The 24360-nt window shown below is 34.0% G+C and overlaps 3 protein-coding genes across 8 annotated transcripts; 2 read left to right on the forward strand and 1 right to left on the reverse strand.

Annotated features, from left to right (window-relative positions):
* LOC109129198 lies at positions 4406–4940 on the forward strand. The gene has a single exon (XM_019236912.1). It carries the CDS (start codon positions 4588–4590, stop codon positions 4816–4818), a length of 231 nt encoding a protein of 76 aa, XP_019092457.1. The 5' UTR covers positions 4406–4587; the 3' UTR covers positions 4819–4940.
* LOC104747306 (probable protein S-acyltransferase 23) lies at positions 11414–15891 on the forward strand. Its single transcript, XM_010468923.1, has 13 exons — positions 11414–11695; positions 11811–11951; positions 12116–12228; positions 12641–12720; positions 13024–13187; positions 13858–13996; positions 14087–14186; positions 14365–14422; positions 14705–14779; positions 14866–14964; positions 15105–15183; positions 15262–15410; positions 15497–15891. The coding sequence occupies exons 1-13, from the start codon at positions 11459–11461 to the stop codon at positions 15671–15673; spliced, it is 1611 nt and encodes a 536-aa protein (XP_010467225.1). The 5' UTR covers positions 11414–11458; the 3' UTR covers positions 15674–15891.
* On the reverse strand, positions 15982–19685 carry LOC104747307 (proline iminopeptidase). Of its 6 annotated transcripts, none has more exons than XM_010468924.2 (11): positions 19513–19685; positions 18984–19180; positions 18057–18155; positions 17873–17983; positions 17723–17785; positions 17423–17516; positions 17138–17235; positions 16904–17005; positions 16696–16809; positions 16352–16426; positions 15982–16263 (listed from the first exon to the last, which is right to left on the reverse strand). In XM_010468924.2, exons 1-11 carry the CDS (start codon positions 19637–19639, stop codon positions 16171–16173), a joined length of 1173 nt encoding a protein of 390 aa, XP_010467226.1. In that variant the 5' UTR covers positions 19640–19685; the 3' UTR covers positions 15982–16170. The 6 variants fall into 6 exon arrangements, with proteins under 6 accessions (XP_010467226.1, XP_010467229.1, XP_010467230.1 ...); XM_010468927.1 differs by having other exon boundaries at positions 18984–19152; positions 19513–19615; XM_010468928.1 differs by having other exon boundaries at positions 18984–19161; positions 19513–19605.

Here is a 24360-nt window from a genome sequence, read left to right on the forward strand (position 1 = left end):
TTTTTTTTGCGACACGGTTGTACATACGCTGAGCTTCTTGAAATGGCTGTAGAAGATTATCAGATTGACAAAGAAACAGAGATGGTTCAGTTATCGTATTCCTTAACAGAGATGATGCTTCAGCAATTGCCCCAAGATACCCCTCCTGTCTATGTCACAAATGATAGATCAGTTCAGAACTTGATAGATTTTAGTAGTAGGAATGTTGTTCGCCTTTGCGTCTCTACGCGATGCATGGATGGACAGCCAGTTAAGGAATGTGTTAATGATATAAAAAACTCTCATTCTATAGACGATGGGGAGTCAACGGGTGAAGTAGGTGACGACGTAGATCCAGGTGCGGATGAATGTGTAGAAGAATGTCAAGAAGCTCTCCATGATACTAAAGATGAGAAGCCGAAAGATGTTGACGACATGGATTTCGATTACAGTGAGTACGGGAAATTTGAAGATGAAGATGACGATGACGATGGAGATCACCTGGATGTAGATGCTGAAGNTTATCAAATCTAACTAAATTTTGTACTATTATGCTGAAGACTTATCAAGTAGACTTCTTTCTGGGAAACTAAAACGTACTTTAAGGAGTAAATCCATCAAATCACATTAATTTTTGTACTAATATGCTGAAGACTTATCAAGTAGACTTCTTTCTGGGGAAACTAAAATGTACTTTAAGGAGTATATCCATCAAATCAAATTAATTTTTGTACTAATATGCTGAAGACTTATCAAGTAGACTTCTTTCTGGGGAAACTAAAACGTACTTTAAACTGCAAAACTATCAAGTATAAAGTGATATGATATAGAATATTTTTAAGAATGAAACAAACGTGAATGATATGATGAATTGTAGTGATATAGAGAAAGTTTCAATTACCCAACCGTGATCAGTCTCCAATTAAGCGTGGATGATTTATATTGACCGATACAAGACTTTCAATCACCAATTCTCCGTCGTCCAAGACTTTCAAGATGAACTACGTACTACTTTTTTTAAAAGAGAGAAGAAATGATTTACTGATAACTTTTTTGGTTGCAGTTTTAAAATAATCAAAAGGCCCCGGGCTGGTTTATATATACGAGACAAAACGGTTACAATGAACAGTTACATAATTAATCACGTAAATGGTTGCGTCGTAAATCATTAACGAGTATCTTTGTCGACTGATTTCTTAATAGAGAAGTCTACTAAATAGGTCAAAAAATGAAGTCAATGATATCGTCCAAATATTAAAGAAACTGAAGCAAGTTTAACAGATTACAGACATAAATACGCCATTCAAACAAACGGCCACGATAAAGAGAGGTTCACAAATTTTACTTGAAAGATCTACAAAGCAAAAGAGATTAATACAACAATTAAGATTATACCGGCGATTAAGACATTCTCGACCACCCCGCGTACACGACGAATTGACAGACGTAATTCCTTCATCTGATCATTCACCTTCTCTAGCTCCTGCTGAACCCATAGCATTTCATCATTTTCCTGGATGGCTGTAATAGAATCCCTTTGGCCAGCAAGTCAACCTCTCATTGCTTGAAGTTCTTGCAAAATAGCCTCATCCCACCATTTCATAATATGGTCCTCTCCATCCTATACCGTATCATAGAAGTAAATATACCATAAGAATATTATATATACTCAAATAATAATTATACCAAACGAATAACCATCATACAATCTAACAACCTCATGGTTATTGCATCCAAAGAAAATCCTTCCAGGATTGTTGGCTGTGGTGGAACATTTCATAACGGTTTCCCTTCCGCGGAAACATCTGTCAGGAATTCCAACTGTCAGGCCAGTAAAGTTTACTTCGGGTGGACCTTCACTCCATACTAGCAAAGAACTAGAAGATGGCTGAGTGTAGCTGTATAGCCCCATATCTGTGTGTAAAATGAACAAAAAACTATGAGAACATATATATTTTCGAACAAAATTAGCTAAAGCGTTACAAAAGCAAATAGCCGACTTCCTATGATGAGAATACTTAATCTGAGATGTCCTTCAGTTTCGAAGACGATAAATGATGAGGATAGAATCTGAATTTTAGAGAGCAACAATATCGGAATTTTATAGAGAGAAATTGTGGAGAGAGAGAAAGCACATACAAACTAGGGTTCACCTACAGAAAGAAGTATTTATATGGTTACCGAATCCGGTTAGGTTAAAATAAGAGAATTGGTACGCATTCGGTTAGGTTCAGCTATCGGTTTGGTTAAATTGTCGGTGAGCTTAAAATAATATAATATTACTAGTTGATGGCATAAGAAAGTCAACCACGAATAGTCTACAGAGAAGTCTACTTAAGCAAACCCTAAATCAAATAATTTTAACCTAATTAGGATTACCTCCCTAAATTTGACTAGCTTATATGTAAATTTATTTTATTACAATGCAGGAAGTCTATGTGGTTATTATTTGGTCAAACGGTTAACCAAATTATTTTTTTATAATTTTTAAAATTAAAATTTTACCTATAATTAAGGAGTAGACTTACTTTTAAGTCTTCCCTTTGACGTCAATTTGAAATCAACCTTAAAGATATCTATTGCAGACTTCATCGGGTTAAATCTGTCATTTTGGCTTCTGTTTTTTGTTTGGTCGTAAGGGGATCAACTGTAATTTCAACACCCTTAGTGGTTATGTTTCTCAAAAAATGAATATGGGGTCTACGAGCTCATTTAAATGCAAATAAAGGTACTAAAAATGCAATTGTCCCTATGTATTTTGGCTTTGTGTTGTATATTTGATATCAATAAAACTTAGTGTTAAAAAGAAATGGGAACAAAAAAAATCTACATTTAAATTAATGTAATAAAGATATACAGTGAAACCTATATAAATTAATACTCTATAAATTAATAAACACTATAAATTAATAAAATTTGCTGGTCCCAAGTCGGGCCAGTGTAAAAAATAGCAAAATTCGATAAGATAATAGGATAATTTTTTTTTTTGAAATTCTCTTGTAAAATATGGTCCGAATAATTTCATAAATTAATAATCATGTAATTTTACACATATACATATATATGCTGATATAATAATGTATGCTTTATAATTTTGATTTTTTCCAATAGCTCATATATAAACAATTGTTATGTTGTATTTTCAAACTATAATGATATAAATATTCTATAACATGTGAAAAATAGCTAATTTTTTAAAAAAGTTTTTACATATCTAGATATGCATCATTTTCATTTTGATAGTTTCATAGGCTATTAAAATACGACAATGGATATTATTATCGATAAATTTGAATATATATATGTCATGTAAGTGATATTTTTTAGGGTGANAACTTACATTTAAGTCAACCACGAATAGTGTACAGAGAAGTCTACTTAAGCAAACCTTAAATCAAATGATTTTAACCTAATTAGGATTACCTCCCTTAATTTGACTAGTTTATCTGTAAATTTATTTTATTACAATGCAGGAAGTCTATGTTGTTATTATTTGGTCAAACGGTTAACCAAATTATTTTTTATAATTTTTAAAATTAATATTTTACCTATAATTACGGAGTAAACTTACTTTTAAGTCAACCACGAATAGTCTACAGAGAAGTCTACTTAAGCAAACCCTAAATCAAATGATTTTAACCTAATTAAGATTACCTCCCTTAATTTGACTAGTTTATATGTAAATTTATTTTATTACAATGCAGGAAGTCTATGTGGTTATTATTTGGTCAAACGGTTAACCAAATTATTTTTTATAATTTTTAAAATTAAAATTTTATCTATAATTAAGGAGTAGACTTACTTTTAAGTATTTCCTTTGATGTCAATTTGAAATTAACTTTAAAGATATCTATTGCAGACTTCATCGGGTTAAATCTGTCATTTTGGCTTCTGTTTTTTGTTTGATCGTAAAGAGGTCAACTGTAATTTTAGCATCCTTAGTGGTTATGTTTCTTGAAAAACGAATATAGGATCTACGAACTCATTTAAATGCAAATAAAAGTACTAAATATGCAATTGTCCCAACCAATAACCCCACTTAATTATTTTCCGCCGACATCACGGTGAAGGAGGCGGCAGATAAAAGAGATGATGGGGGGAAATATTAATGAGAAATGGTAGTTTAGAACTGATTATTTTTTTTCTATTACAAATTATTTGTTTTTCTGGTAAGAACTTTATATTTATTTAAGTTATTGGACAAAACCGAATAAAGTATCAATTTGTGAATGAAATCAGTGAAATGATTGAAAGCATGTCTCATTTTATCCCTCATGGATATAAAAAATATCAGAGACGGTGTCGCCCATAGGTACTGCGTGTGCACCTCTTACCTCACATAGTTTTGACACAAGCCAGACTTGCTAAACCACATGCCCATCAGTTGCAATTCTTTATATTAACTTTTTGATTCTTTCTTCCTAAACAATTCAGCGGCTCCCACAGAAATTACTCTCATCCCTACCAATCTTTGTTAATTTTTTTGCATGTCTATCTGTTCCCACAACAATTATTTATAAATTGACCCATACATCATGCACTCTTGACTCTCCAAACAAGCTTATCCAATTCTCTTGATTGTTTAAAGATATTCTTATCCATCGATCAATGGCACCATCGGCTGCAATGCTCATACTCTCACATCCCCTAATTAGCCACAAAGCAACAAATCAGTATCCGTCGTCTCCCGCCGTTAAGTCGACACGTGTCTCCGGTATTCTTTTGCCTTGGAAGGCGTCGGACGGTGAGGATCGTTCCAAAGTTGGTCTCCGGCTCTTTGGTGATCAAGATACACTAGAGAAGCGTTTTCAAGAGGCTCTTGAACTTAGCTGCTGGTAATTTGTACAAGATCTTGTAATTTTTTTTTTTCCTTGGAAATGGAAGTTATGTAAAAATTTGAAGTGGATTATGTATAATTAAAGGTAATTATGGAAAAATCAAACGACAACAACTATCTCAAACTGCATCTGCATAATCATCACTACGTGTAGCTTAGGAATGGTGAAGACTCCTTAAACTAATTAAGCTCATTGACAAACAAAAACCAAACAAACCCAATCGGGTTGACAAAGAGATTCATTGACAAACAAAAACCACAAAACCGAATTATTAATATTTTGATATTATTTTAGTTACCTAAATAAATTCGAAAACCCGCAAAAAAAAACTTATAAAACCTCTATAAATTTAATATCGGAAGCGAAATATTTTATTAATTTATAAAAGTATTAATTTATCGATAAATTGATAGCTATTAATATATAGAGAGATTTACCAATTTTCTATATTTAAAAAATATCTGTTTTAAAATAAGATTGTTTTTCTATAGTTAATAAATAATAACACAAATATTCTTACAAATATATTATACTAGATATAGACCCGTCCGATGTGCGGGTTTAAAATTTTTGTAAATAAAATTAAATTTAAAAAAATATATTAAAATTTATTGACGTTAATTATAATTTTTTTTTGGCTATAATACACTGATTTATATCCATTTGCAAATTTTTGATGTATGTAACCATTAAAAGTGTATTTTCTAAACCTAAGTATATTGTATGTTACAAATATATTCTTTACCACCATCTAGGAAAAAATCTATATAAACACATTACCCAACTATTTTATGTCTATTTATTTTCATTTTTGCATAGTTTCTTTAATCATTAAAATTGTTGGTTCATAAAACTTCTCGAATAAAATATATATTACAAAGGTGAAGTGACCTTAGTGCAGTGGCAGGAGGTAAGTCCATTTGTAGAAGGCACCATCACACCCGGGATCGAGTCCCGGCTCCTACGAATGTAGGAATTTGGCTAATGGGCCGGCCTATTGTGGTCCAATAGTTGACAAAAAAAAAATATATATATATATATATATATATATTACAAAGTATACTACTCAATGATGTATCATCACAATAGTGTATGAAACCATAGAGAGAACATCGGTTCTGCCCTCCTCTCCTCCCTTATGGGAGAACCTTGCGTCCAACCTCCTTCACCATGAAGAGAACTTTGGCTCCAACTTCCTCCCTTGAGGAAATAACCTTGCATGCATCCAACCTCCTCCATGCACCATGTAGAGAACCTTGCTCTGTCTTCCTCATGTGTGAGAGAACATATTCACGTCTTTTAACTATCTCAAAGTGACATCCTCCGATAACCAATGAAACAAAAAGCTCTTTTCCAACGTCACAAAATCTTTGGATAATAACTAATGTTAAATTTCCTATTCGTGGAAGTGTCTTTGACACATTATGATGTAGTCTCTATCTTCGAGCTCCTATGGATCTATCAAAAATGGTTTATGTGTTTCCAATCAATCTATCTATGTTTGTCGTAAGCTTGTGTTTGATTAGCCTAGTTTATCCAACCATTAAGTTGATAAGGTTATACTCTTTATCTCCCTTTGAGATTGAATTAATGGTAACAATTATGTTTGCATAAAAAAAAGATTTATGACCAAACAATCAAGGTTGAGAAATTAGAAAAAAATTAATTTGACATAATTAAAGAAAACAGAAATTATAAGCACAGTAATATATGAATCTCAAATCAAAGATGAAAATATAAATTAAATAAAACAATCTAAAAATACTACAATAAAATTAAAAATATAGTATTAGAAAAAGAAGACGCATGTATTAATCTTACATTTTGTTTAGTCAATATATTAATCTTACTTATTTCAAACTGGGAAAAAAAGGAAAGTGGGAGAAAGTAGGAGGTTTAGAAAATAAGGAAAATTTACATTCCCACTAAAACTTTTTTACCAATAGAACAAAGTTTAAAGCAGTATTTTTGAATAAATTATTTTATTAGATGAAAAATGTGAGATCATCTATATTTATATAGAAGTGAGTATTTACATTTTTTACAATTAATAATTAACTGTACATTTTCCTTAATCCATTTTTCTATTTTATTTTTGTTGAATTAATAACTTAAATTTAAAATAAGTAAATAATGTTATAATTTTGAATTTTATGAATATATATTTTCCTTGTAGTTATTTTAAAAAAAAAACTGTTTAATTTTTATAATTTTTTATAATTATCTTTTTACATTATTAATATTGTATAAACAATTTTTTTGTTTTTTTGTCATTATCTCAAATCCTTCCTATTAAATATTAAATTTTTTACCAATTAGAACAAAGTTTAAAGCAGTATTTTTGAATAAATTATTTTGTTAGATGAAAAATTAAATATTAACTTTTACACATGTAAAAATTAAATATTAACCTATAAAAACAATAATTTTTACTTATCCTGTGTTTATGGTCATCCAAGACAAAGTGAACGTTCTATCCTATGGGACCATCTTGAACATATTTCAAACCATCGATCAGACCCTTGGATCCTCATTGGGGATTTTAATGAAATAACTTCAAACCATGAAAAGATAGGTGGTCCGATAAGAGATGAGTGGACTTTCAGAAATTTTAAGCACATGATATCAACATGTGATTTGGATGACATTAACTCGAGAGGGGATAAGTTTACATGGGTTGGAGAACGTTATAGGCATACTGTTCGTTGTTGTCTGGACCGATGCATGATTAACAGCGATGGAGCAGCTAATTTTCCAAATGCGATACTCGAATTCATGGACTTCTCATGCTCTGACCACAGGCCACTTTTCCTGCAGTTAAAAGTGAAGAAAGAAACTCGAAACAGAGGATTTTTCTTCGATAAGCGCCTCTGTGAACTAGCTACATTTGATGACACTGTACGAGAAGGATGGGAAAAACAGAGTGACTCTGCAAATTTGGTAATTACTGCAAGAATAGCAAACTGTCGCAGAAGTATGTCAGCTCTAAAACATAAATCGCAACTGAATGCAGAAACGCGTATCAAGGCTTTACATTCTCAGTTAAACTCTGCAATGGAGAGTAATATACGAATAGAGAGACAGCGGGTACCACAACTTCAAATGGCTCTCACTAAAGCTTATAATGACGAGGAAAAACACTGGAAACAAAAAAGCAGGAACCTCTTTATACAAGAAGGAGACCAAAACACTAGCTATTTCCATGCGTGTGCAAAAACAAGATCATCAAAGAACAGAATAAATTCCATTTATACAGAACAAGGAAATCTCATATATGGTGATAAGGAAATTGGTGACCATGCTCAAGATTTCTTCACTAAAATGTTTTCTTCTAATGGCCATGCGGTTTCTCCATCAGATTTTGCTGACTTTAAAGCAACACTCACAAACGACACCAATTCTGCTCTCACCAAAGATTTTTCAGACAAAGAGATCTATGATGCTGTTTGCCTAATTGGAGATGATCGTGCTCCAGGACCTGATGGACTAACTGCAAGATTTTACAAACGTTGCTGGTCAATTGTCGGATAGGATGTTATTCAAGCAGTACAAGATTTCTTTAAAACATCTATCATGCCCCCAGGTATCAATCACACAAATATATGCATGATCCCGAAGATAGATAATCCTGAGACACTTTCAGACTATAGACCAATAGCCCTCTGCAATGTCCTATATAAGATCATATCTAAATGCCTTGTCAAACGTCTTAAGTCTCACCTTGATAGCATTGTCTCTGATTCACAAGCTGCCTTTATTCCGGGTAGAATCATCCAAGATAATGTTCTCATAGCTCATGAAGTAATGCATGCTTTGAAGTCTCGTAAGCGAGTCTCACAAACATACATGGCCGTGAAAACTGATGTTAGCAAAGCATACGACAGAGTAGAGTGGAACTTCCTTGAATCAACACTTAAATTATTTGGTTTTTGTGATCGCTGGATTGGATGGATCATGGCTGTTGTACGCTCCACTACATACTCTGTCCTAATCAATGGTTCACCTTGTGGACTTATCAAGCCTGAAAGGGGAATTCGGCAAGGAGATCCTCTCTCCCCATATCTCTTTATTCTCTGCTCTGACATTTTAAGCCACCTTGTCAAATCCTATGCAAAGGATGGAGATATAAAAGGTGTAAAAATTGGTAATGGTGTTCCCCGCATTACACACCTTCAATTTGCTGATGACTCCCTTTTTTCTGTCAAGCGAATAGAAAAAACTGTCAAGCTCTACGTGATGTTTTTGATGTCTATGAACACTACTTGGGTCAAAAAATCAATACATCCAAATCTATGATTACTTTTGGTTCGAATGTGTTTAGCTCTACTCAAGAAAGACTCAAGAGAATCCTAAAGATCCCAAACCATGGAGGAGGTGGCAAATATCTTGGCCTGCCAGAACAATTTGGACGGAAAAAGAATGAAATGTTCGAAAATATTATTGAACGTGTAAAGAAGCGAACATCACATTGGACTACCAGAAAACTATCTCCTGCAGGAAAAGAAGTAATGATGAAATCAGTTGCAGTTTCTATGCCGGTGTATGCTATGTCTTGTTTCAAGTTGCCAAAGGGTGTTACTTCTGATATTGAATCATTGCTAATGGATTTTTGGTGGGAAAGAAGCTCTCAACACCGTAAAATCCCTTGGATAGCTTGGAAGAAGCTACAGATCTCAAAGAAAGAAGGGGGTCTGGGTTTTAGAGATCTTGAAAAATTTAATGATGCTTTGTTAGCAAAACAAGCATGGCGCCTTATTCAATTTCCTGACTCACTGTTTGCTCGTGTTACGAAAGCAAGATACTATCCAGATATGTCCTTAATTGACGCAACACCAAAACGAACCCAATCCTATGGCTGGTCATCTTTACTTACGGGCATAGCTCTCCTTAAAAAAGGCACACGTTTCATTATAGGTGATGGAAGAGCTATCAGGGCTGGCATAGACAATGTTATAAACTCTCATCCTCCGCGTCCAATATCTATTACAGTAACACAAACAGAGCCTGTCCTGGTTCACGATCTAATATCCACTCACGAATCCAACCGAGAATGGAACATAACGAAACTAAACTCATTAGTTGTGCCAGAAGATCATGATCTCGTAAAAAACATTTACTTATCTAAGAAAGAGAGACCTGACCAATTAATTTGGAACTACACTTTTTCTGGTGTCTATACTGTGAGATCAGGCTATTGGCTACTTACACACGATCCTACTGCAAACATTCAGCATACTATTCCACATGGCTCTGTTGAACTAAAGAATAAGATATGGAAACTAAACATAATGCCAAAAATCAAGCATTTCCTCTGGCGGACAATCTCATTAGCCCTCCCTACAACCACAAGACTTTGTTCCCGCAGTGTAAATATTGATCCCATATGTTCGAGATGCAGACTTGGAGAAGAGACAATCAATCATGCGTTATTCACATGCCTCTTTGCTATGTCTACCTGGCAATTTTCAAACACACTTACCCTAAGCCAACTTTCGGACAATGCAGAGGAAAATATCTTGAACTTAATTCTTTTTTCACAACGACAGGATATTCCTCGCCATTCAGCTCTTCTCCCATTATGGTTAATCTGGAGGATTTGGAAAGCCAGGAACAATACGGTCTTTAACAATTACAGAGAGAGTGCATCAAAAACAATTCTGCAAGCCCAGTCTGAAGTAAAAGAATGGATAGATATTAATGTTCTTCCGGAAATCAGTCAAGCTACCCCGGCACAATCACATCATTGGCAAGTACCACAGATACACTTGGTGAAATGTAATTTTGATGCTGCTTTTGATAGTGACACTTCTCAGGCCATAGGAGGCTGGATAATCCGAAATCACTTAGGGGTTCCTCTATCTTGGGGTTCCTCGATCCTTGGATTTGCTGCAACTCCCCTTGAAGCAGAGACGAAAGCTCTACTACTAAGTTTGGAACAGTCTTGGAACAGAGGTTACACAAAAACAGTCTTTGAAGGGGATAGCATAAACCTGATTAATATCTTAAATGGTAAACAGAGGAATGGTTCTTTGACAAGCTTTCTACATGACATACGATATTGGCAAGAAAAATTTGATTCCATTTCCTTTCTTTTTACAAGGAGAGAATGCAACTCTGCTGCTCATAATTTAGCAAAATTTGGTTGTGTAGACAATGTTTCCTATTCTAACTCTGAATTTGTACCGATTTGGTTACTGCAAGCCATTTGTATTGACTCTTCATAAAGGAAATAAAGATTATCTTTGTGGAAAAAAAAAAAAAAATAACTTTTACACATGTCAAAATGTTAGATTAATAACTTGACACGTGTTAAAATTCTGTTAATAACTAATTTTCAAAACCCAACTTTATATAATAAAATATATTGATATTTTTACAATATATATTATTAATTGTATTTTTTGTAATTAATTAATAGGTGTAGTTTGACTGTGAATGGAGTACTTATTAGTTAGTTTGAGGAATAGAAAAAAAAAAACAAATTTGAGGAATAGTCAAAGTCTATTTGACAATATCCAAGATGCACGACCCAAGATCCGAGATATACCCACTCTGATCCGACGACCCGATTCGTTCATCTCTTTCTTAAGTCGTCACATTTCAATTTCTAAAGTTGAGATCGTTGAGCAATATCAATACTAATGGAGTCGTCGGAGATCGAAGTGGTGCCTCTAGATTCAAACTCTCACCAAAGCCCTACGGAGTCACCAACCATCACCGACGTCTTCTCCGCCTCTGCTTACGGCGATCTCCATCAACTTAAGCGTTTCGTCGAACAAGATGGCTCTTCTGTTTCTCTTCCCGACGCTAATGGCTACTACGCTCTTCAATGGGCTGCGCTCAATAATTCTCTCCACGTTGCTCGATATATCATCGAGGTACCGAGTTTTTAGCTCAACTGTGAACTAGGATTCAACCAATATCTCGATTGAACTAGGTCTGTAGTGTTTCCAGTGTAGTACTAATGGATTTGTGATTTTGATATATTTGCAGCACGGTGGTGATGTAAATTCAGCTGATAATATACAGCAGACGCCATTGCATTGGGCAGCTGTTAAAGGTTGCATTGATGTTACAGACCTTTTACTGCAAAATGGAGCTCGAATTGAAGCTGCTGATGTCAATGGTTTCAGGGTATATCTTCTTTATTTTCATCCTTAAGTTTCTGTTTCCGTGCTTAGTAATGTCATGCCGAATGAGTCACTCTAGTTACTTCCGTTTGCTCATACAGTCATACCAAACACGAATAAAAGTTTATTAGAAGCTATTCACCATCTTACAACATGTTTTCTGTGCAGGCAGTTCATGTTGCTGCACAATATGGACAGACAGCTTTCTTGAATCATATTATTGTGGACTACGCAGCTGACTATAATGCATTAGATAACGAAGGGAGGAGTCCACTTCATTGGTATGAGTACTGAAGAATGCTTATAGTGTCTATATTGCCTTTAGCACTGCTCAGTTTATTTTAAATGCATGGAGTAGTTCTGGACATGATGTTTTTCCCCTTAGCACTGACTTCTCAGTGGTTTTCTAAAGTTATTTCTCACTGCTTGCCCAACACAGATGTTAGGAATTTATTTTTCGGCTGCCTTGAAAACATCTAGTTTGAGTGTTTTGATGTTAGCCTTACAGGAAAATAATAATTTTTGCACATTCTTTCTGTTCATAGAATAGAACATGTCAAAGACTTGATGTATCTTTTTTTATATTGTATTTTGAGTATGTCTGATCATTGTTTACTTGCACTTGCTACGCTGTTACCTGTCATTTGAAAATTTAAGAACTACTTTCATTTTTTCCTTGTTTCTATGACTCAGGGCTGCTTACAATGGATACACTGAAACAGTCCGGTTACTTCTCTTTCGGGATGCATGTCAAAACAGACAAGACAACACAGGCAAATCGTTAACTCTCAATACTTTCTTTTAACAGTATCTACTTGTCCGCTCTAGAATTAGTAAAGAATGGCTTTATAACGGATTTTTTCCTCTACCTTAAGATGCGTAAAGATAAGTGCAAAAATGAATATGACTTTCTGAACTCCATGCTTTGAGTGCGGGTAAATTTCTATATGTAGGGAGTTATAGAATCCCGGACTGTTTTTGACTCGCTAAAAAGTGTAGAATGCTGATGCCCCTATGTATATTTTATCCCATTTTCATAGATACAGAATTCTTACACTAGTCACTTTACTTGTCAGGCTGCACTCCTTTGCACTGGGCTGTAATTAAAGAAAATGTTGAGGCTTGTTCTCTGTTAGTTCATGCTGGAACCAAGGAGGAATTGACATTGAAAGATAACACAGGATCCACGCCACTTAAGCTTGCATCTGATAAAGGTCACAGGCAGCTCGCTCTTTTCCTTGTACGTAATTGTTTAATGTTGCTTGCTACCCTTCTAACATCCGTAAAAGGAAGACATTTTGATTGTTCAGAATAAGGTTTTTGAAATTTGATTAACGAACCTCGCATTTGCTTGCTAATTTGCTCCTTGGTAGAAAAGTCTCCCTCTTATTTCATTTCCATTATCATTAGTTGGACAGATATAGCTTGATAAGGTTATTTACAAAAAATTTCAATCAATATAGCCTTTTCAAATTCTGTAATTTTGTATTTACAACAATATGAAATAACAATAGCATTAAACATATGATGTACCTATGGTATAAGTGCACAGTTACTATATAAGCCTTAAACGAAGAACCGCGTTCTGATATTTGCTTTTTCTTATGCAGCTTTAACTCAGATTGCCATACTATGCTTAACTTAATTGACTGTGATTTTCAGTTATAGTGGAGCATCATTGTGATATAAAACTTGTTCTACTGTCTGTTTTAGATCACAGTTTAGTGCTCTCAATATGATGGCTGTCTGTTTAGGGCCACAGTAGGTTTTAGAATTCACAATAAGAGAGATATCTTGTTAAATGGTGGTACTGTTGTTCAAAGTTGTTTGGAAGGGCAATTTGTTATTTTCTAATTGTTTCCATTTGATAGTTTGTATTTCCTGAGAATTCGATTTTTGATATTTTTCAGTCGAAGGCAATGCGAACTCATAATAATAGCTTTTGGGACAAGATCTTCTGTGGAAAATTGGGAGAGAGTAGCTATGCCCCTATGTTGTTTAGCTTAATAGTCATTCTTATGGTCCTCTTCAGCACATCCATTATTTCAGGTGAGTAATCCATACAACAAAGTAGTGTGTGTTGAGTATCTTACTGATGGATTATATTATTTAGTCCTGACATTTTGCATTTATGTGTAGCTTCTAATCTCCCAAAGATAACTGCTATGGTTGGTTTGTGGGCATGTTTCGGTCTTTCATGTGGCGTTTGCGCACTGATAACTTTCTATCGTGTTAGCAGGTATCCTTATTAGTTATCTTCAATGTTATCTGAAATTTTTGAGCATGTGTATTTCAGTTTGGTGTTGTTATTTAATGGGTCGCGAGATTTAACATAACTTCTTCATTAAGAAATGAGGAGGTAGATATACGATTCTGTAGCTACTTTGTAGTGACTCTGAGAGACGTGTTTTGTACAGCAAAGATCCTGGGTACGTTAAAAGAACCAATGAAGCTGACAGCCAACACAGTGCTAATGTAAGTTGTACTTCCTTCTCGTGTTTCCATGTATAGAGAAATCTGAACATTCTGAGTGAACTGTTGATCTGATCAACTGTTTTAGCAGTTTGGCATGCAGTCTATATTCGGTTTATGCATACACATACCAAACCAGTGTCAGTGTGCAGTTATTTAAGCCTCTCGTCTGAAACATGCTAATTTATGCCTGATTTAAGCACACACCAATTGTAAATCAATCGAACAGTAATAAGGTGTTCTTCTGAAAAGTTTTCTTCACATATTATCTTCTGATGGTTTCAGGACCCTTTGATTGGTATCAATTTCAACAGCCCCTCATGGAAAGGAAACTGGTCCCAGCTCTGCCCTACTTGCAAGGTTCTTCCTCAGAAACCCGTTTTTTAATGTGAAACCCAACATTTTTTCTTTTCTTTTTCTGACCAGAGTTATCAAACTTTCCTCAGATAATTAGACCAGTGCGATCTAAACACTGCCCCACATGTAAGCGCTGCGTTGAGCAGTTTGACCATCACTGCCCCTGGATTTCCAACTGTGTTGGTAAGGTAAGAGTTCTTTGCATGGCGAATCTCTCTCACTTTTTGTTATGGAAATTATTTGGCAATCTTTCACTTGGGACATGAAAACACCCTTTTATGCATATTTTTCGTTTGACGGTGTCTTTATACAATTATTCATCTCGCAGAAGAATAAACGCGACTTCTTAGTCTTTGTGATCATGGGAGCTTTGACATCATTCGTTGGTGGCACAACTGCTGTTCAAAGTATGTGACTGAAACAACTCTCCCTAGCAATCCTACCATTAGATTTTGCTATATATAAAGCATCTGTTTCTGGTACAGGATTATGGAGAGGTATCCCACAGATACACCCCAGAGAATCATGGATTCAACATATAGTCATTGAACATTCCGATGCTGCCGTGTTTCTGTTTTTCGACTTGCTCATTTTCATTGCGACAATGACGTTGACAATCTCACAGGCTTATATGGTCAGGAAATCTCAACTAAAGTAAAGATTAGGTTCTCCCTCCCCCTCTGCAAATGATTATATAACAGTTATTGTTGTCTGCTGCAGATAACTCGCAATATTACAACCAATGAATTATGGAACGCTAAAAGATTCAGTTACTTGCGGGGACCTGACGGAAGATTCTACAACCCTTATAACCACGGTTGGCGAAGAAACTGCACCGATTTTTTGGTTCATGGCTACACCAGGGACGACGAAGTTGCCCCGTCTTCAATTCTCTGAAGTTACATCTATTCATCTCATTGTTGCATGCGCAAACCATCTGATTCAGTGTACTGTGTATATAGATATCTCCTCTTTGATTCATATGTTGCAAAGGGTGTGCAAGTTTATTCTCCTTTTCTTCACATCTTACACTGTAATATTTTCTGCTTTATGACTCGCCAGTTTCACCAAAACGCTACTCAACCCATTTAATCGTGGATCGTCTTTGTTAGGCTTTTAACAACGCAATTTTTAAGTTATAACCAAACCAGATTAGTTTCCAAGTAATCTTCATCATCCCGGTCCGGGGTTTAAAACACTGCAGCTGTGTCAGATCGTTTTTCTTTTGGGTAAAAACATCTGTGAAAATAACATTTGGTTCATGTTCACAACAAACCCTGCGAATGACCATGCTTATGTGAATGTAATGTTAACTTTCAGAAACAAACTTGAAAATATGACCATAGGTCCCAAACGAAATGAACAAAATGAGCAGCTTCATTCCATCATATGCTTCAACCCATAAGTGCTTTCATCTTTTCATTGGCAGCCACAAGTTCCGCTGCTATTCCTGGCTCATTTGCCGAGTGCCCAGCATCATCAACAATCTGCAGACCATGTGTCGTGTTACACCAACAAGCAAAAACAAACTTGGAAAAGATCTTCAAGAAAACATCGAAAAGACTTAAAGCTTACCTTAAGGTCTGCCTCTGGCCATGCTTTGTGCAGATCCCAAGCAGACATCATAGGACAGCATACGTCATACCTTCCCTGTCCATTGTAATAATCCAAACCCAGTCTCAATCCCACAATATATATAAAGAGTATATATCCAAAATTCAAGTTAAACTGATGCTTCTTAAAACCTACACAAACATATCAGCATTAACAATATGAGACATCTAAGGCCGTGGATCACATAATCTTGTTGCCTGTGTTTTCCCTTTCCATTAAATATAGTTTACACAACTCGGGCCTCACTGGATCAAATCTCCAAACCAGTGGAATCCACAATTCCAGTTCTTTTATGAAGGATGTACCTGAACGATGGTGGTCTTAATATGTCGAATTTTATCAACATTGTCTAGCAGGTATGAGTCCGATGGAAAGAAACCCTTGTTAACAAAGTAGTGATTTTCAATCCTTGCAAACGCCTGCAGAGCAAAGTGTCAACAGTTAAGAAATCGGTTAGAAGATTTTACAAGACCAATGAATCAAGATAAGATTGGAACACTCTTAGAAACTAACCAATGAAAACTTATCATCTTCTGCCTTTTGAATGTTGTCATTATTCGGAAGAAGATAAGCAGTCGCCATTTCCCATTTGGTCCAAGCTCTTGCAGCTGCATACTATAAGACGCATAAATTTGTTAGTCCGCGCACACTGTTTCGGCTAAAAAAATCCAATTTCCTTCAACAGCCAAAAAGAATAATAATGTTCAAAGCATTTTCTCGTGTAACAGTTGTAAGATCTCGACTCACTTGAGTTTCCATATCATCAGAGTTCAGTCTCTTGTGATATGCGTCCACAAGGCTACCTCTCTCATTTTCTGGAATCAGATCTCTGAACTCCTCCCAAGCTTTAAAAACAAAAGAAACAAACACTCATGAAAAAAGAGAAAAAATAGAAGCTCTTGAGCCAAAATCTACTACTACTGTATTTGCACATAAAACTCTAGTCCCAATATCACTAAAGCTTATATAAAAACGTCTATAAAAGCAGACTATAGTAATCAGTAACTGCAGGGATACAAGAAAGAGAATTACCATCAGGGTATATAGCAGCAGCACCACCCTCGTAAAACCAATCAATCTCCTTTTTTCGCAACAGAAAAATACCTCTAAGGACCAAACCAGTAACCTTGCACCAAAGAATAAATATATATCTGTGAAGTTATGGATTAAAATACCAAAAGAAACTACTTACTTCATAATTCCATCTATTCAGATCACAATCCAATCAATCAATAACCTATTGTTCTTGTTCCATCTATTATGCAAACTAGATTCCTACAAAGTAGAAATAATATATCTCAGATGTAAGAATGTAAACATAAGGATTTGCACCTTGTCAGGGTGAGACTGGCTGTATGCAAGTGCTAGAGTGCTTCCCCAAGATCCACCAAAAACCTGCACAAACAGAGAAAATTAAGATACACATTTGTTCCATCCCAACAACAACAACAACAAGTATATATCTGGGAGAAACTTCCTTACCTGCCATTCTGGAATTTTCAAATGTTCTCTCAGTTTTTCAATGTCATTCACAAGGTCCCATGTAGTGTTTTCCTCCAAGCAAGCATGTGGGGTACTCTTTCCTGCACCTCTCTAGAAGAAAACTTAGGGGTGAATATATATACAAGTTAAAAAAAGTGTAGTGTAGTGTCCAAAAGAGACCAACCTGGTCAAACAGAATAATCCGGTAGAACTCAGGATCGAAGAATCTCCTATTATTAGGAGATGTCCCTCCTCCAGGCCCTCCGTGAAGAAAAACAACTGGCTGCAAAAAGATGTAAATTCTCACAATTACAATGCAAAAAAGTTAGAAACCTAAAGGACCAAAGAGAGAGAACATAAATGACGTACGTGTCCATCGGGTTTTCCTGATTGCTCGAAGTAGAGTGTGTGAACATCTGAAACCTCTAAATTTCCAGTGCTGTATGGCTCAATGGGAGAATAAAGGGTTCTCGACTTGTTCACCACCAAAGCCTCTGCTTCAGGTTCCATTAAATCACTCTTCAACACCTCACTCTTACTGCAACAACTAATCTTGCCATTTCTTACTAAATTATCAAAGAGAGAAAGCTCAATTCAGATGATGCTGGATGGCTACCTACTACTACTACTACTACTACTACTACTAATTGACAATTTATTTTAATTTGAGTTGCAAAAAGTTTGAAACTTTTAACATCAAATTGAAACTAGAAAACTCCAAAATTCCCCCTATATATATATATTCCAAGGCATAATAAACCTGTAAAAAATTAAACGAAATCATACAAAATCTATATAGAGATACATACAGAACACTCGATATAATTAAGAGAAACCCTAGGAGCTATGATTAAGGATCATGCGAATGATTAATAAATTGATAGCAGATTAGATAAACCTGGGAATGGGAGATTGAGATTGTTGTTATGGTTTTGTGGAAAAAAATTAACACCCAAGCAAGAGGGCGATAAGGTCGATGGAAGTAAGTAACTGTGCCTGTGAGGGATGATAAGCCCAANAACTGGCTGCAAAAAGATGTAAATTCTCACAATTACAATGCAAAAAAGTTAGAAACCTAAAGGACCAAAGAGAGAGAACATAAATGACGTACGTGTCCATCGGGTTTTCCTGATTGCTCGAAGTAGAGTGTGTGAACATCTGAAACCTCTAAATTTCCAGTGCTGTATGGCTCAATGGGAGAATAAAGGGTTCTCGACTTGTTCACCACCAAAGCCTCTGCTTCAGGTTCCATTAAATCACTCTTCAACACCTCACTCTTACTGCAACAACTAATCTTGCCATTTCTTACTAAATTATCAAAGAGAGAAAGCTCAATTCAGATGATGCTGGATGGCTACCTACTACTACTACTACTACTACTACTACTAATTGACAATTTATTTTAATTTGAGTTGCAAAAAGTTTGAAACTTTTAACATCAAATTGAAACTAGAAAACTCCAAAATTCCCCCTATATATATATATTCCAAGGCATAATAAACCTGTAAAAAATTAAACGAAATCATACAAAATCTATATAGAGATACATACAGAACACTCGATATAATTAAGAGAAACCCTAGGAGCTATGATTAAGGATCATGCGAATGATTAATAAATTGATAGCAGATTAGATAAACCTGGGAATGGGAGATTGAGATTGTTGTTATGGTTTTGTGGAAAAAAATTAACACCCAAGCAAGAGGGCGATAAGGTCGATGGAAGTAAGTAACTGTGCCTGTGAGGGATGATAAGCCCAAATCTCATATTTATCTCAAGTTTTGCATATATTTCGACGATTTTTTTTTTTTTTTTGTAGGGAAAAAATACTGAGTTGACGACGTAAATGAAAGAGTAAACTTTTTTCTATTATTTAAAGTTTTTTTTTTTTAGTCTGATAAAACAAAATGACCATAATTGCACAGTCAAGCTAAAACAAAACAGCAAGATAGAAGCAAAAATCAAAATAAGCACTTGATAATGAAGTCGAGAAGTTCAACACGTGCATCTGGACTGAACCATGGATTCCGGGTACGCCAGCGCGATCGACACAAAGATTAACTAATGAGAGAAATTCTTTGATTTGTGCTAACACCTTAATTGATTTCAACACAAAAAAAATGAAATTGTTTGAAAATATCTCTGAGTCTCCGCAAGATACATTGGAGAAAGCTATCCAAGAAGAAGAAGTTTGGAGAAGAGCAAATAATAGAGATTTAGCACCAACGATAGTAGAAGCAGGTTTACCTTCGACCCCAATTCCACAATAATCTCTTGTATGCTTTATAGACGGATCTTGGGATACAGAGGTGGATAGGAGTGGAATGGTTGGATTACGTCTATCAGTGATAAAATCCTGCACATGAGACTAAGGGCATCTCCAACCCCACTCTATTTTAGAGTAAAAACTCTATTATAGAGCAACATTTGCTCCAATCATACTCTATATTTTCCTCTAAAATAGAGAAAATGATAGGATTGCTCTATATATAGAGTAACTCTATTCTCATCTCTATTTTTTTACACTACCTCTATTTTCAACTCTAAAATAGAGTAATACATTGGAGGAAAACAATGCTCTATTTTAGAGAAAAAAATAGAGATATACATTAGAGATGGTCTAAGAGGATTGCGCAGAAGCTTAAACCCTTTACATGCAGAGTTAGATACCCTTATTTGGGCTATGGAGTGCTTATTATCGCTAGAATTGGATAAAGCTCTTTTTGCTACGGATTGTTCAGATCTCCTAAGGATGACGTCAAATATCGAGGATTGGCCGACCTTTTCATCAGAATTGAAGGACTTTACTCATTTCAGAGATAGATTTGCTAATTTTAGTATTAGGTATATTTCTCGAGAGTATAATATTCGTGCCGATAAACTTGCGAAATGTGCAAGAGCACGAGGTTTATGTTTTTCCCATGTAAGCTCGTCGGTACCTAACTGGCTCTCTCTCGAAGAGAGTCATCTCCGATAACATAATATATGGGGTTTGATTGTCAAAAAAAAAATGAAGTCAAGAAGTTCTCCAAGCACTAGAGGATCAAAGTGATCTTATTCCAACACCAATGCCATTACGCATCTGCAGCGAGAAGATCACAAATCACAAATCACAAATCAACCTGACAACCATAAATCTGACATCGCAAATTCACACTTAGACCTCGTGAAGCCAAACGATCTAAGACTGCCAATGACAATATCCTGATCCTCCACAGAAACGTTTTAATTTTTGGCACCGTTTTTAATCTCCATACCTTAGCTTGTAGCTCATTTGTTTTCTTTAACACCACTGGCGTAGTCACATGTACTGTGGGAAGAGAGCTCACAAGCCAGTAACCACTCTTAATTGAATATGCTCCTGATTGCCAATATGGCCAAATGATCATGTTAAAAAGAAAAAAAAAAGGGGATGAGTTGTTTCAGTATATAGTAGTTCTGTTTAGTTTAATAATATGTTACTAGGTGATACCCCGTGCTACAGCACGGGATGACACATGTTGTAATTGATTTATATATATTTCGAGTGCATAAAATGTTTTGGTTTAGATGTTTTTATGATTTCGAAGTTTTAAATAGTGTTAAGTAATTTAATTGATTTACTTACATGGTAAAAATTAAAACATATTTAGATAAGTATATTGTTTAGACATTGACACATTGTTAATCCTTTGCACGGTAACAAATATACAATGATCGTTTTAACAGTCTTTAAGCGATAGCGGTATACTTAAAGGTGTTAAATCCATATATCAGATTTTAATTTGGTTTTAGTTTGGACTATTGCACGTATATAACCTACACGTAACTATTTTCGAATGACAAATACATCTCGTCCCATCCTATCCCATCCTGTTTCATCTCGTTTCTATCCGTAAAATTTTTATTTCCCATAACTGTTCTCTTTTAAATAATTAACTATTAGAAAATTTTTATCGTCCAAAAATTTTGGGTAAGAACATAACTACTTTTGTGCTTTTCTCACATTTTTGACATATAACATATTTCCTTCTGCAATAGAAGATTTGTTCATAGTAAATAAATTAAAAAGCTACCTATTAATATTCAATTTTGCATAAATATATAGTAATACGATATAGTCAACCAATTGTAAATATTGAATTTTAGAGTTTTAAATACTTATTTTAGAGAAATATAAATTGAAATATTTGTTTCTTTTTTGTTTTTTTAATGAATTTTTATAATTTTTCTTAAATAACAAATGTAATCCATGGAATAGTTTATTTTCATAAATATATTATTTTTATTTATGCTTACAAAATATATTAGTTACATAAGATCTTTTAAAGATATTTCTTGCATATCTTGTGTTTTAGAGAGTATTTACAAATAAGTTGATTTTAGATATATTTTATATATACATCAAAATAAATTTGAATTGATTTTTATTAATTTTACATATCTTATATATTAATTAATGTTATATTATTAAGGCTAGATGTATATTTTACTATTTTAAAATACCTTTTTAATTAATTTAATTTTTACTTAAAATTGTTTTTAATATAAAACTGGATTTATTTATTTGTTCCTAAAACTGTGAGGAAAAATATGCACAACTAGTAACTGTAATTTCCTTTTCTTGCTTTTTCGTTTTTTTTAAAATATTTATAAGGAATCAGAAATTCAGATTTGATTTATTATGTATTTAAACGTTTTCCTTATTTAAATCTGATGTATATGTTTTCCTTAATTAAATAGTCTAACCTATTAAGATTTAGGCAAGGTTATAGTTGATTTAATACATAATAAATATATTTGAAGAGATAATCGGGTTATCTAATCGGGTACTAAATGACCCGTGTAGGATCCGACTTAATTTGAATGGTTAGAGAATTTTAATTCCAAGATATACTAATGTATTAATAATTATTGATTACTAGTCATTTTATTTAAAAACTACCAAAACAAAGTTATGATCCAAAAGTTGGTCCATGAATACTCCTTTAATTGTATAGATTTTTTCCAATCAAACTAGTGTTACCTTTGTGGTTTAATGGCTTAATCATATTTTCATAAAATATTTATCTATATAGAATTATTTTCATCACAATTATATAAGTTAAACATATTTATAAATCAATACATGTATTATATAATATATAAAATTTTAATTCATATATTGATTTATATTTAATTTTATGTGCATTAATAAACTTTGAGGCATTAATATAGACACATTAATATAGACAATATTAATTTTTGTTAAGGGATGTGATGGGTTTTAGTATCAAATCCAATTACAGTAAAATTTCTCTAAATACTTTATAATTAATAAACCTTATAATAAGTTCCCTTATCTCAAGTCAACCAGAGTAAAAATAAACAAAATTCGATATAATTATGATTTCTTTAATCCCTATGTAGATATATATTCCCATTACTAACATACATTATAAACATGTAAATTTATACATATCTATACTATTAAAGCAAGAGTACTCACTAGACTCAAATTAGACCATGACTTTGTTTTGGTACGTTTTTCATTAAAAATGATTAGAGAATCACCTAATTTAATTAACTTACCCTATAGTTTTGATTTATCTAAATGACGATTATACCTTTGGATCGACAACTAAATTACCACCGGGTTGGGACGCAGATCCTGTTTAACCCGAAAATAGAAGATATAAAACTCGCAGATCCGTTTGTTTTCAGGGTTCATACTATTCGGATAGTGTATGTTGTTTGATTCAAGAATAGTTATTCTCGTCACCAAACAGAGGTATAATCCCTATAAATAAGGAAACTGGTTTCTGAGTATTTAATGGCTTCAGTAATATCAAATATTAACTACTACCATACTTAATCCCTATAATTATTATGAACATTAATAATAATGAGAAATCTTTAATACTTATTGATTGTGACTTTTTTTGCTTCCAAAATAATCAATACATTAAATATGAAATTGTATATATATATAAACTTCTTTGATTTGCTTTTATATTGTGAGATATTTACGGAAACAACAAATCAACTTAGTACAATTAAATAAAAACAAATCATCATTTAGTTTAGATTTTTTAATATTTCCTTAACGAAATTATATTAATTAATTATGATTAATATAGATGGAAAGAATAAAAAACGCAGAAATTATATATATGTAAAGTTGTAAACTAATTTACAGAAAAGGTGTAACGTATATCCCACATCGACTAAATATTTTGGAATATGGTTCATAATTACTATAAATATATGACTAATATGTTTTGAGTGCAAATGAGCAGGAAGCTTGATTTATCAGGTACCCAAATTTAACAGTTTAATTTGGTTCTATATTTAAGCATATTTAAACTTTTAAAAAGTAAACATATCCCGGGTGTGATGGTGCCTTGTGCATTAAGGACTTACCTTCTGCCACTGCACCAAGGTCCCGGCTCCTACGAATGTAGGAATTTGGCTAATGGGCCGGCCAGTTGTGGCCCATAATGCAGAAATGTTGAAAAAAAAAAAAAAAA

Source organism: Camelina sativa, chromosome 15, assembly GCF_000633955.1.
Source record: "Camelina sativa cultivar DH55 chromosome 15, Cs, whole genome shotgun sequence".
In the NCBI taxonomy this organism is placed as follows: Eukaryota; Viridiplantae; Streptophyta; class Magnoliopsida; order Brassicales; family Brassicaceae; genus Camelina; species Camelina sativa.

What these genes read in the sequence shown, in the direction of transcription:
- LOC109129198 (XM_019236912.1), top strand. Translation starts at nt 4,588, where the DNA reads ATGGCACCATCGGCTGCAATGCTCATACTCTCACATCCCCTAATTAGC.
- LOC104747306 (XM_010468923.1), top strand. Translation starts at nt 11,459, where the DNA reads ATGGAGTCGTCGGAGATCGAAGTGGTGCCTCTAGATTCAAACTCTCAC. An exon ending in ACAGCCAACACAGTGCTAAT is followed by an intron (nt 14,423 to 14,704) that starts GTAAGTTGTACT and finishes TGATGGTTTCAG; the next exon opens with GACCCTTTGATTGGTATCAA. An exon ending in TTTCCAACTGTGTTGGTAAG is followed by an intron (nt 14,965 to 15,104) that starts GTAAGAGTTCTT and finishes TTCATCTCGCAG; the next exon opens with AAGAATAAACGCGACTTCTT.
- LOC104747307 (XM_010468924.2), bottom strand. Translation starts at nt 19,639, where the DNA reads ATGAGATTTGGGCTTATCATCCCTCACAGGCACAGTTACTTACTTCCA. An exon ending in TGAAAATTCCAGAATGGCAG is followed by an intron (nt 17,786 to 17,872) that starts GTAAGGAAGTTT and finishes CTGTTTGTGCAG; the next exon opens with GTTTTTGGTGGATCTTGGGG. An exon ending in GGCCAGAGGCAGACCTTAAG is followed by an intron (nt 16,264 to 16,351) that starts GTAAGCTTTAAG and finishes CATGGTCTGCAG; the next exon opens with ATTGTTGATGATGCTGGGCA.